At 32.4% G+C, this 14,313-nt stretch overlaps 2 protein-coding genes across 2 annotated transcripts; both read right to left on the bottom strand.

Moving 5' to 3' along the window:
- Positions 1–838: 838 nt before the first annotated feature.
- Positions 839–5,367, bottom strand: LOC117124733. Its single transcript, XM_033271051.1, has 4 exons — positions 5,216–5,367; positions 3,667–3,717; positions 3,155–3,487; positions 839–2,210 (listed from the first exon to the last, which is right to left on the bottom strand). Exons 1-4 carry the CDS (start codon positions 5,328–5,330, stop codon positions 1,942–1,944), a joined length of 768 nt encoding a protein of 255 aa, XP_033126942.1. The 5' UTR covers positions 5,331–5,367; the 3' UTR covers positions 839–1,941.
- A 377-nt stretch (positions 5,368–5,744) lies between these two features.
- Positions 5,745–13,708, bottom strand: LOC117124732. The gene is made up of 11 exons (XM_033271050.1): positions 13,527–13,708; positions 12,694–12,798; positions 11,168–11,281; positions 9,531–9,633; positions 8,659–8,824; positions 8,108–8,208; positions 7,758–8,023; positions 6,695–6,844; positions 6,398–6,487; positions 6,103–6,297; positions 5,745–6,017 (listed from the first exon to the last, which is right to left on the bottom strand). Exons 2-11 carry the CDS (start codon positions 12,742–12,744, stop codon positions 5,745–5,747), a joined length of 1,509 nt encoding a protein of 502 aa, XP_033126941.1. The 5' UTR covers positions 12,745–12,798; positions 13,527–13,708.
- Positions 13,709–14,313: the final 605 nt, after the last annotated feature.

Genomic DNA, 14,313 nt, shown 5'->3' with positions numbered 1-14,313 from the left:
CAACGACACAGAATTAAAATGAAGGCTTCATTCCTCAAACAGATAACAATGCGGCTTAAAAACTGTTTTGGTTTCACATACTTAACAATGAATTAGAAAATGACGTTATCTTGTACCACCCGATGGTTACTAGGTGATATTGTAACCATAGTGATTAAACTCGTGCCTTTGTTTTTCTCTTTGTTTTGTGAATTAATTTCTTTTTACCCTTTTGATGTTTCCTTTTGTCTGTTTGAATTGTTCTATTTTTTATGTAAATTTTTCTGGTTTTTTCTTAAATGCAGTTTTTATTCTTAAATGATCGTTAAATAAAAACCGGCACTCAATAATCACCATCATTATCATCGTAATTGTCAACATCATCACTGGCTATCATTCTTGTATCTTAAACTAGTTCTCCATGCTAAAGTGACGTATCTAGGAGTATTGACATGGGTGGGAAATTGACGAGGGATCTGATGGTGTCGTGAAGAAAGCCTAAATTGGGGCTGCATTGTGAGGAATTGGAGTGAGGCGAGGTCCCTTTTACTGTATCTACAGACTGGCTAGCAACACTGTTCATAAACAAACGCCAAAGCACAATAATAATCATTCATTCATCAATCAATTTATCAATTTTAAATTTTATTTAAAAACTTGCATTTTGCAAAAATAAAACATAATTATATGTGATTTGCAAATAAAGAAATAGAAAAAGAAATAGAGGAATAATGTCCATTACAAAACCATCATGAAGCACAATTGAGAGATGCCTATTTTATTCTAATTTAATTTACGGAACATGAGAATGTGACCATTCCAGGCCGTAGCCAGGATAGTCAAGATAAACAATAAGTTATTTTTGTGATTTTATAGTGAAATTTGTGACTTGAACAGGAACTACAGTAAACTGTATTCAGTTGAGCTGTAGTTTTTGAAAAAGTGTTGTTATGTAGTGTGAAAAAACTGCATCCTACTGGAATGATTTGGGCAGCGTGTTATTTTAAATATACAGGAACCATGAGAAGTAGCACTGTCCACCTTCTTTATCCCGCTGAATGTACAGTCGGTCAAGGTATAATTCTTAAAAAGAAACGACATTCTAAAATAATAAAAATATATATAAAAATATATATAAAAATATATATAAAAATATATATAAAATATATAAATTTCGGCATTTAAGTATCAAGATTAGGTTATATAAATTTTACAAGCTTACAAAATATACAATAATTTACAAATATTAAATGAGAAAGTGTTTACTAATTTGTATAGTTCCATCATATTATTATATTATAAACAAAATATATTGTATAATTTATAAAGCAAATTTGCTGTCCCAAAAATTTGATTCTATGGTTAAACAATAACTTCATGTATTTTCTTAATACCATTATTGCCCTAGGATACGTGCACTGCAGCATTAACTTTATTGAGTGTCATAATGAGTGGCGTAATGGCTATGAGCTCTCACTGGCTAAAGCCAGGGGCCCCGGAGCCTCAAGGGCCCCGAGCAAATACCAATATATTTTTTTAAACAAATGAATAACCAAAGCCCTTTTTCAAGCCAAAGTCTGTGGAGATACAGAGATGTTTATTAGTTTAAATTAAGTACGCTTTATGTGTCAAATCACGATATATAAACTTAGAATTTGAATGTGTAAACAGACATTAAAATATGTCATAGAACGCTAACTAAGAACGCTCTTCACTTCCCCCCACCCCTAGCTTGTGGGCTCCTAAAAGACCCCTAGCTTGTGGGCTCCTAAAAGGCCCCTACCCAGCAGCCTCCGATCCCTTTGTTACGCTGCTAGTCATAATGGCAGTGGTTAAGGTTTTGCTCTTCCTGAAGGGAGCGGGGGAACTAGCCCCTGGCCTAACCACTGTGTAACCGTCTTTTGAAATTGTTGGTACCAATGTGTATCTACAAATGTTCTTCTTGCATTATAATTAAGTTCCCTAGTAGTATTTCTGGAGTGCTTCAGCAACAGCTGCCTTTCCAAGTTCTTCCAATGCATCACACATCTTTCCAAGGTGGTTAACTCCAGCTTTTTGCCTTTCTCGCCACTTGACTAGCATTTCCAGACTTGCATCCACAGTTGGTGGTGAAAAGTCCAGTTCAATTCTTTCTATTTCAGGTTCCCTCAGACCAATGATGCTGCCAAAGGATTTCCAGTCCTTGCCAAGCTCCTCAGCAATAAATTGCATATCAATGTCTGCCAAGAATCCTGAAGGAAAAGCAAAGACAGCAATATTAAAACACTAACATTGTAGACTTCACAGTCCGGCCAAAACAGAGGCATTGCTAATTAAAGCCTTAACGTTCGTGCTGGATGGGTCACTCCTTGCCCAGGTTTTGGTTGGTAGAACCAAGTTGTTGTTTGTCGTGTCAAGAAAACATGACTGCAAATGGAACATGCGGATACAGTTAATTTACACAATAGTAATGATCTATCTGGTATTTGGTAAATATTTCTCTATTATTTTCACAATATCATATTGTTCATGCCACAATCTCTGCTTAGTCCAAGGCCCCTGTACTACTAATTTGTTGATTAAAGTTGTTTCAAGTTCTTTATGTATGTTGTTAGTATGCAGCGATCTTTTTATCATTTTCAATCTATGCTGCCTTCAATGTTGTGAGTTGATTTATGTTTCTCTCTGTTTCTCCATCGGAAAAGCATTTCTAATGCGGCTTTCACAATCTGTTTCTGAAATTTTGTATCTACAGTCCAAACTGGTAGGATGTTGGGGCATTGAATGTACTAGTTTTGTGTGCTAAAGTAGGCAGCAAATGACTAGGGATATTCCCCAGGGAGCAGAGAATGTTGCCCCTTGTGCTGGTTTGCCATTTTGTATAAAAACGCTTGTGCCTTTAATCATTCGATTTGAAATTGGTGCCTTATAAATATTTGGGTATTACCATTATTATTATAATTACCTGGCCAGAAAATGTTTTTTTTTTCAATTTAATTTTCAATTAAAAGCTAATAATACATTAAGCCATTAAAATGGTTGTTTTTTGTCATTTTCCACACTCTGAAATGATTTAACAATATGCATTTTTGTGAAACTAAACAAACTACACAACAAAGAATAATATCAAAATGATTTTTTTTTTAAGATTATATTAATTAAATGAATATTTTATCATGAATAATGCATTACTAACCATCGTATTCTCTCGTATCTTCACCTGCATTTGCATTGGCTTCTTTAACCTCTGACATTTGAGAGCCAAAGATTTTGTTAGCAAGCTCTGTGAGCCCTTGCTCCTTCAATGCTCTGCACATTATCTCAACTTGATTTTTCTCATAGTTCTGTTGTTTCCTCCATTCTGTAAGCATATCCATAATGGAGTCAAATAATCGTCTGTTATCACTCCATATTTGTTGGATCATCTTCCAACCAAGACCCAATCTGACGCCCAGTTGTTTCCACTCCATTCCCATGCCCTTGGCGATACGAAGCAGGTGCTTGTCTTCAAGATAACCAAGACATTCATCTGAAGTGAAAATAAAAGTAAGTCTAGCACAATAAAATAATTGGAATAATAACATTACTGTAAAAAAATAAAATAATATATTAAATAAATAATTATAATAATACTTAATAGTCATATAGCTGTCTTAAAAAAAATAATTTCATGAGACACAAAATAGTAATAAACTCTGAAACACTAACCTGGTGGCGCTGTTTCAGCATCGCTGGAACCTGCTGCTGGCATTGAAGAATCTACAAATGAATTAAAAACAATTTAATACAGAATCAAATGACTAAAATTGACTGCTGTCTATCACATTACATTATGGATCAGGACAAAATCATTTCACATAAAGTTTTAATGGTGAATTTATACTAAATCAGAAGTGGGCTGGAAAAACTTGTTATCAAGCTGGTTGTCTTTAATATTAATAATAAAATGGGATGCTTCTGGAATTAAATCATGTTACAATTTCTGGGATAACTTTTGACTCTGTGCCTCTTTGTTTGCTTTACAATAGCTTTTGATATGAAATCAAATAAAATCAAATCTGAGAATAAAGGGTTGTAAAAACAGTGCATGAATGTTGTCAAAATCAAAAATTTAGTTTGGCCCTCTGACCACTCTTATCCCTTTATTACTGGATAAAGCTTTCAATATTAAACATTGATTTCAAAAAAGCAATTTGAAAATTTAAAAAAAATCTACTGTATAATAAAAAAAACCAAACATAATTATGGCACTAAAGGACATCAAACACAATAGATAATTTAAAATTGAATAATATATATATTACAGATTTGATATAGAATAATTAAATGCTGAGATTAATATAAACTTTGAGCTTATTTTCAAGTTTGAATTTTATTTGTTTAGTAGAGGAATAAATAAGGTATTCTAAGATTGGAGTGGTATTTTACAATACAACATGATTTGAGGAAAGGTGGTGGCTTCTACTTGCCGAGATGATTTGAACCACCTGCCAATATGAAGGTGAAGAATGTAATCCCAAGGATTTGGACCACCTCCCAACATGAAGCTGAGGAATGTAGTCCCAAGGATTTGGACCACCTCCCAACATAAAGCTGAGGAATGTAGTCCCAATGATTTGGACCACCTCCAAACATGAAGCTTAGGAATGTAGTGCCAATCATCAAACAGCGAGGGAAGTAGAATTCACTGCTTTACCAAAATAAAAAATCATGTTGTATATGCATTACACTACCTCACAAATATTAAACAAAAAACTGTCCGTCTACATTAGCCATTACTTGCAAAGATGCTGGTCCAGATATTTGCAAGAGGGGGATGGGGGTCCAGACAGAAAAGGGGACTCTTGTATAAATGACATAAGTTTATACGATGTGGGGTACAGTCGTCTGTCTTGTCACTCTCCCATCTTTTGAAATTCTCGAAAGCCAAAAACAACAACAAAAATAATAATAATAATAATAATAACAAAAATAACAACAAAAACAACAACAACAACAATAACAACAACAATAATAATATTAGCCTGAAAATTATTCTCATTATTAAACTCCCCCCCACCCCCCACCACAAAAGAAAAAGTTGCAAGCTTGGCTATTTACCAACATCTGTATAATTATAGTCATAACTACTGCACTGCGTACCAAGTGGAAATGGCCAATGAAATGTTACCAATATTTAATACCTAATTAACATATTTAAAAAGTATAGTAGAATGTTATCTGGTATTGCTAGTTTTCCTTAGTTTTTGTTATTTACCTGTCACTAGTTGCTTATTCTTGAACATCCTCTGAAGTTTAATTGTGGTTATCAATTTCTTCCCGCATGGAATACAGTCATTTTCCAGGCACTCCTCCAAATCGTGGAAGTGCATTTCTCGCAAGCTTGTCCAGCACAGGACACGGAACTTATAACGTATAAAAAAATAAAAATAAAAAGATGATGTCTGAACAAAAATATTTTAAGAAGTTAAAATAATTAAGAAAACACAATCCTATGGTAAATGACTAATTATTATAAAATTTCAAATATTATTATAATGGAAATGGATATAGGGAAATAATCATTTATAAAAAATAAGATGGTTTGCTTATTGTCTTAAAAATATTATCATTTCACCGTTATTGTCATAATCATCATCAACAATATTGTATTAAACAAATAATTAAACAAATAATAATAATAACATTTAGAAGTCGAATCTTGATATCTGTCTCTTATACACATCTAGATGTGTATAAGAGACAGGAGTTGGGGTTAAGTATTAAACAATTCTTTCTAATGTTTATTAACATTTTAGGCAATGATTACATACCTTAGAATAACTCATTCGCACTGCTGTCCTACCATTCTCCTGCAAAATACGCTGGAATTCAAGCCATTTGAGCGGGATGGTTTTGGGCATTGCATTCAGAAATTCACCAACATCTTGTTTAAGTGTTGTCAGCATCTCGCTTTGCGTTGGAAACTTGTTGTCGATGGCGTACATTTTCCTCACCACATGACATCCATATGGAGTACCTTCGATTTCTTCAAATATTATACCAAACTGTTCTTCAATCTGAATAACAATATATCATGAGCATAACACCATATTCAGAATGTTAATAATCAATTAATTATGTCAAGTTCCAATTACATTTTACCTTCTTCTTCTTGTCTTCAGCGGTACCCTGTAGGCTCTCGCCATGAGTACCAACCACCACAATTTGGGGTTTCTTGGCTTGCAGTGTAGCCTGAGCTGGTGACTCAACAGGGACAGCATAAGTATATATCAACCTCATCCAGTATTTGATAATCTGTACATTTGTCATATCATATGTCATCACATTTTGTTTTTCCTGAAGAAGAAAATAAATTACAAGATTTTGACATGAATGTTTAAGTTAAATACAGCACTCACATCCACAAAACCACCATTATAAAGAAACAAAAATTTACCATTCTAGAGACTCTACACTTCCCCTTGTCGTGCATACCTTCCATCAAATTGAACAAAATCAAATACACCGCTTCACTTGTTAGGAATATCTAAAAGAAAATGCGGAAATTTATTCTTAATTGATGATCTAACTTTTCTTATAGGTTCTGTAATCATTCTTCAGAAATCATCTCATCCAAATGAATGATGTTAAAATTGCAAGAAAGCATTTCCGGCATTGGGAAGGATTACTGCTTACATTGGGAATCCTGCCACAGATCCTACTAGTAGATTACACAACTAAATTGAGTACTTACTCGATGTGTAATATAGTAGAGCTGCTGGCCAGCAAAGTCCCAAATGTAAGTCATGTCCTCATTACTAGTTGATGCGGAGGCCTTTCCAAACATTCTGTCAATTATTCTTTTTTGCCTTTCTGATGGCAGTGCTTGGCTTGGGTCATTGACCTTTGTCCGTTAATAAAAAATCATGTTAGAAAGACACAGAATGTAATCATTTTCAAATATTAGAAAACATTACTAACAAGATGATTTTGAAATTCATTACCTTAAATATTATTCTATGTATTCTTGGAAATATATCCTCTAGTCTTTAGTTGAATTAAAATAATCTAAGTATTGTGGAATTTTTAATTACATAATTGCTACATTTTATTGGCTAGTTGTTGGATACAACATTAAAAAATGTTACGGTAGTTTTCCAAATGTTTTAATGCCATAATCTCTTACTTACAAATTATCAAATTATACTTGTATGGTTTTTAATTTTAATAATGCAATATTAATAATATTTATTTTATAATTTTTTCCTGATAAAAAAATGATAGTGTATTATATTTTAATGAAGTCGGTTAAACATATTTTAGCATTATTATACTATTGCATGAAAGCACTGCAAAAGTGTACATCCATATAATTTGCAAAGAAGTCCCCCACTAGGAATAAAATAGGAAAACTATCCCCAATGATATACAATATTTGTATTTCTGAGTAAAGGTTTTGGGGCAAAAACAATTATGTTTACACTGTATTGCTCTGATGGCTCAAGAAAAAAATGAGTGTTTACATACAGTACATTGTTTTGTTCAGAATTTTAAAATAAATTAAATCAAATCAATTGTTTACCAGAGGTATATAGTGACAGAGGTGTACACAATTATTTTAACTTGAAATATATTACAAGGCAATATACAGAAGAACAACAATGCATGCTGTGGGAAACATTGAGTCTCAGTGACGAAGGCTGAAAAAATGCCAATCTATTAAAAACGTGTCATTAAATCCCACAGTTATAATAATTTATCTGATCATCTGTTGAAGACACTCTGAAAACACATACTATTACTATATTATGTCCTACCTCAACTGGAACAGGCACAGATGGTAATACAGGTGTAGAGGAGGTAACTGGTTTCCTGCGACCATCTTTTTTAGTTAACCGCTGAAATACACGTACAAAGACATTTGATTTTTTAGGGGCGTGTACAAGTGGAGGTACAGGTGTTGACTTTCCTGCTGATGCCTGTACTGGTTCAGCTGCCTCTACTTGGCTTCCTTTTTGTTTCAGTTTCTCGGCAACTTTACTTTCTAATGCATTATCAAATATATCTTTGATCCGATCACATTCTATAAAAGATAAAGAAATTCATCAAAGCTTGAGTCAAAACAAATGAGAATAGGATTTTAAAGTTAAATTGTTTCTTGTCATACCGTCCATGTCCTCTGCCTCTTTCCACACACTACTTATATCAGTAGTTTGAAAAGCAGTGGTCAACACTATTCCATCAGTCGATGGTTCTTCTTCATTAAATCTGTGGAAAGAACAGTCTAATTACTGCTTGAATTTTTGAATTGTATATGTACATATTACAGTATTTAAGTGCCATGATTGAGTTGTGGTTACATGGAGGAGTAGTTACAAGAAACTTTCTTGTCAGAAAGGAAACTACATTTGAATATTACATCACATGAACAATTTTAAGAAGTCAAACATATAAATATAAAGGAGGTGTTAGATATAAATTCCGACATATAGTCTATAGTACAATATATACAACAAAACATGCTGTTGAATGTATGGGTAATGACAATTAAGTACATGCATGTTTGAAACAATAATATTTACGTGGCATCATACTGTATTAAAAAAAATATATATATAGAAAGCAAATAAAATACAAAACTTGTATAAAAAAAGTACAGCAATACAGCAACATTTATATTGGAAATCCATTGACAGATACAGCACTTCGGAAACTTACGTTCTTTCAAGCAGAGTGTTTACCAAACAAGTCTTGCCCACCCCCTCTTTGCCTGTCACCATTAATCGTGCATGGTTTACTGTGATACTTCCTTCTTGTAATTCCTCATTAAAAACCTTCAGAGCCTCACTGCCTCTGGCTAAAATTACCTCTGGAACTCTAAAGTCTAATTTACAAAGGCAAAATATTGTTTTTTAACAATAAAAGTACAAAGGAAAAACAAACAGGTTACATGTGAATAAAAATCTTTTAAAAAGTTAAAATAATTAAGAAAACACGATCCTATGGTAAATGACTCATTATTATAAAATTTCAAATATTATTATAATGGAAATGGATATAGGGAAATAATCATTTATAAAAAATAAGATGACTTGCTTATTGTCTTAAAAATATTATCATTTTCACCGTCATTGTCATAATCATCATCAACAATAATGTATTAAACAAATAATTAAACAAATAATAATAACATTTAGAAGTCGATTCTTATGATATTCTAGACTCAAAATTATTAGGGTGATATGAAATACCGAAGTAGGTACATGGGCTTGAGGAATATTTTAACTTTGAATGTTAAATATTTACTTTATTGTAAGTATTTGCTTTCTGTAAAGGACCCCAACTTTAAGAGTTCACTTTTGGTGTGTCCTGTCTCATCTTTGTTTGTGCTGTTCCTTGCTGTTTCTTTTTTGTGACAAATAAATGAACGAGTAAACATCTGTGATGTACAATGAGCTTGACTGCAAGACATTGTTTACAGCGGATAATAATAAATTATTATCCAATTAATATAAGCAGGAGATAAAATTACATTAAACTACCTAATCATAAACAATAACATGAATAATTAAATTGTAGGAACTGCTCACCTTGCAGAAGTTGCAAGACTTCGTTCTTGTGTTTTTTTCTGTTTCTAAAACCATACTCCTCACATTTATTCTCTATATAGAGGTCACATGGCGTCTGATTGTGCTGTAAAAATAATCACACATAAAACTTAAAACAAATCAATATCGATCATCCTACTTTTAAAAATACTTCATAGAAATTATTGAGTATTGATTATAAGACCATTCCCTAACAACACAATCGCTTTAATCTGTTGTGCTAATATTACTGTACCAGTGGTCTTCTTTGCCAATCAATCAAGCAGCAACAACAGCTATTTTAATAACTCAAGCAAGAGCAGATCTAGGATGGGGAGAAGTGAATAAGGTCTTGGATAACCCTTCCCACAAAAATGCATAGGCCTAGACTAGAGTAATCCCATGCCAAGTATACAAAGTTAACATTTCTTAAAATCAAGATGATTTGTGGAATGGTTTACATTTTACCAGACAGATTTCCCCAAGGAAAGCAAAGTGGGCGTGGTCAAGCTTTGATTAAAGGGTTTTGAAAGTGGTCCAGGGGGCGGACCCCCAAAATTTTGGACAATTTAGGGGGTTTCAAAGGCTTATTTAATCGATTTTAGAGTCTACTAATAAGTAGAAAATACATAAAATTTTTTTCCCTCCACAACGAATTGTGCTTTTTCTCCCCGACGGGGGTGGGGGCCCAGCCCTCCCTGACAGGGAAGGGGGGCCTGGCCTCCCCGCTGGTGCCACCCCTGCTCATACAGGTATTAGGCTCCATTACTGAAACTGCTGCTGTTTATGTAATCATTATCATGATAATAATGATCAAATAATTTCATCTGGTCTTTTTGATATGATTCGTCAACAGAAAAAACAAGTACTGTACAGTATTATTTTATGCTTATTTGATGAGACTTCAACATCATTAACAGACCTCTTAGAATGTGGAAAGTGCATTTCTGAGCCCCAACAACAAAAATCCTGGGGAGGCCTCCATGAACAACCTGTTTACACTACCTAGTCATCCTCCATTGTTTAATCTCAGATCAGCCACTGCTCAAGCTGTAAGCATATTTTTAAAATTGTTTTTTTAATTGTTCTTATTTTCATCTTCCACATCACCAATCTAACTTTAATCACCTTCATTTAATAAATAGTTCAAGATTGCTTTATTATCATTAAACAAACATGTGATGAATTACATTCATTTTGCCTGCTGCATACAATGAAAGACATGGAAAGAGAATAAAAAGGCTATTCAATAAATGATAAACATTGAAAACAACAAACAGATACAATATAATAATAATAATAATAATAATAATAATAATAATAATAATAATAATAATGTACCTATCTATAAAACTTTCATCACCATCTACTTCAGTATTGTCATCATGATCCAAACCATCACCATAGGATCATCGGAAGCATCACCATCAAAATTATCATCATTAAATTATTAAAACACTCAAAATTTATGTAATAATATAAATTAGTAAATTGCTATGTGTATACTGTAGGGATATCTCCAAAATACAATTTACACAAACATATTGTACAGTATTTCTTATTCAACCATACATATTCATACAAATTTGAATGACATTATTTACTCCCCTATACAGTATATCTTGTATACAGTATTTTACCTCATTCTTTATATTTACATCAGCCCCGGCATCCAAAAGAAGTCTTGCAATATCTAGGTGATCTCTGAATTTATGTTTGGCTTCTAACAGGATGTGAAGTGGAGTCTCTTTATCCTGTAACACATTGGAAACAAAGAGAGTGAATCAATAAATGACAGCTCATATGATCATATTAATCAACATTCAAAGGAAATCCACTCTTATTCTTAAATTTTAAACATTAATAATATAAAATACTAGTGAGGCTAGGCCTTGTCCTAGATGATGGTGAGGACCTGTCTCTTATACACATCTAGATGTGTATAAGAGACAGCCTTAGTAGAGGGACAAGATAGGCGAAGTGCTTTACTCATGCACACAAACGTATTTCACAGCAAAGTTTTGAACCCTCAACCATAAGATTGAGAGCCCCAACAGCAACCACAGAACCAACAACTCTCATAAAGTTTAAAAACAAAAACAATAGCTGCTTGTTATGAGAAATAATAAAAATAATAATCAGTTTGTATATAGCGCAAATTACAATTAAGTCTCTTCTTTATACATTTTTGAGACGTGATTTAGGGGTCGTTCAAAATTATCAAAATTTCTGCAAGTCTACAAACAATACCCTTTTTCGGTACCCCCCTTCCTCCCCTCTGAAAGTGTACATAAAAAGTGTTGGTTTTGCAAAAACCATTCTCGTTTTTTTTTTTAAACGAAACAATAGCTGCTTGGTTTGAGAAATAATAATAATAATAATAATAATAATAATATTAAATAATAATAATAATATTAAATAATAATAATATATATTTTTTAACCATGGAAAATTAAAAATTGAACAGTAAAATTTAAATACAAAATATTAATGCTGTACTTCACTAATTCCATGGACACAACATGGAGAATACGAAAAAGACAACATAAAATAGAACCATTGTTAACATTAGAAAAATTAGCAAATTAAATGGGTTAATATACCCTGGCCTAGTAGACGGTGGCCTAGCCTAGGATAGCATTGACTGCCTGTATCTTAATGCTAAACAAACATTTAGGCCTAGGCCTATATAGTCTTAATAGGAGGCTACTACTAACTAGTAATTACATCATTCATAAGACATAGGCAGCTCGACTCCACCAGCCAGGCCTTGCATTTCACAGCAGCCTTCTATAGACAAGTGTCACCGTCAGACAGTCCTTAATCAAGTGCCAAGGTCTGTGACCTAAATAACACGTAAAAGTTTCAAATAATGTGTCTGGGCCTAGCCTAGCTCAGTTGGGCATCGAATAGTGGCTCCACAAAAAAAAAACCCGTCGAAGTATCAAAAACTAAAACCATATGAGGCCTATATTTCACGAAAAATGTAAATTAGTATTTTTTTAACTGTTATCATTTAATTATTTATTGTTATTTATTATGTCTTGGCTATTAACAATGATAATGAAATTGTGATAAATGCTTGTGATGATGGATTAATAAATTTGAAGATGGTAAATTGTCATTTAGTGTTTATAATGAATAATGTGTTGTTTCCTATACGTACCTCGTCTTGCAAATTGACATTGCGTGCAGAAATCATCAGAGATTCTCTCATTTCCTGTGCATAGCCGAGTTTTGCAATTTGATGTAGAATACAATCACCAAAGCCCTATACAATGAACAAGGAATATGAAAACAGAGAATACAACACATCATCACTTTAAAAAAATATTTTTTAGGTAATTAAATTTTATGGAGTATCTAATTAAAATTGCAATTATTGAATTCAGTGCTCAATACAGATCAAAACAAGATCAAACACGATTGTGAAATTTTCATGTAAAGCTGATTTTCAGCAAACTATAAACCAATTTTTTTACATTCATTATGCTGTAGCACACAACATGGACGCCCTATGTTTTGTACATGTTAAAAATCATCATTTAAAAAACAAAAAATTAGGTATTGTATTTTTTATGGAAAATTTAATTAAAAGTATAACTATTCAATCCAGTGTTCAATGTGGACTAAAACAACACCAAACATGAATGGAAATTTTTTATGTAAACCTGATTTCCAGCAATTTTAGACAAGTTTTTTTTTGGCCCATGGCATGATGAACTGCTGCCACTCAGCCAAGCAATGTAAAGAAATGTTATTTTTACACGTTAACGATGCGGAAATTTAAACAATAAATGATCAATATTGATCGTAAAATACAATAAAATATCATATTTATATTGTGGATAATGATTAAAATATGTTTTAAGTGTAATAAATTGTTGTTGTTAGGTAAGAATTGATGTAGAGTGGTGTATGGTATGTTGTGTATAGATGCTGTGTTGTTGTATTTTGTGTGTTGATGTCGTAATTGTAATGATACATAATTCTACTCACCGGGTCCACGTAGTCCACTGCTTCTGCCGTCGCTGATTTTAAACTCTCAGCGACGACATCACGTGGTGCGCTGTACCACACAATCAGATATAATAACGGGCAGCCGAGCTACGAAAACAACAAAATACGATGATAACAAAACACATTCAACTATCACACATACACAAAATATCACATATAAACACAACTTAATCACATCATAATTACATTAAATAATCACAATCAATTAAATATTCAAATATTATTACAAATTAACTAACAATTTAAAGCTAAATCGTTTAAAATCGTAAATTTTAGCATTTTTTTTTCTGAACGCTTTTCCCTATTCTTTTGCATTGAAAATTTTTTAGTTTATTTAGGGTTTTGTTCAGATCATAATTTTTTATGAATTTTGTATTTTTAACACTCTAGATATATTTCTTTTGTATAAAGGTTTGAAAAGAATACAGACAATAATATGTTTTATCCACTAGTTAACATTTTTCTTTATCATTAGGCTTATGCTGACTTCAGAGAAAATCGGCTATTCTTTATCATTAGATACATAAATTCTGTAGACCCATCTGTTCGGAATCATATTTTTTTTGAAAAGCTATATTTTTAAGATCATATTTGACTTTCTCTTGAGTAGAGTTTTAAAAGTAATCCAAACACATATATGTTTTAACGAATAAACAACGATTTTACCAAGCTTTCAACCTATACTACTTTCAGACAAAATTTGCCTATTCTTTATCATTAGATACATAAATTCTGTAGACCCATCTGATCGGAATCATATTTTTTT

The sequence above is a fragment of the Anneissia japonica genome, unplaced genomic scaffold, assembly GCF_011630105.1.
Source record: "Anneissia japonica isolate Jap-2015-1 unplaced genomic scaffold, ASM1163010v1 scaffold16333_len16417_cov112, whole genome shotgun sequence".
NCBI lineage: Eukaryota > Metazoa > Echinodermata > Crinoidea > Comatulida > Comatulidae > Anneissia > Anneissia japonica.
Note: the sequence above shows the minus strand (reverse complement) of the source record. Positions and strands in the feature narration are given on the sequence as shown.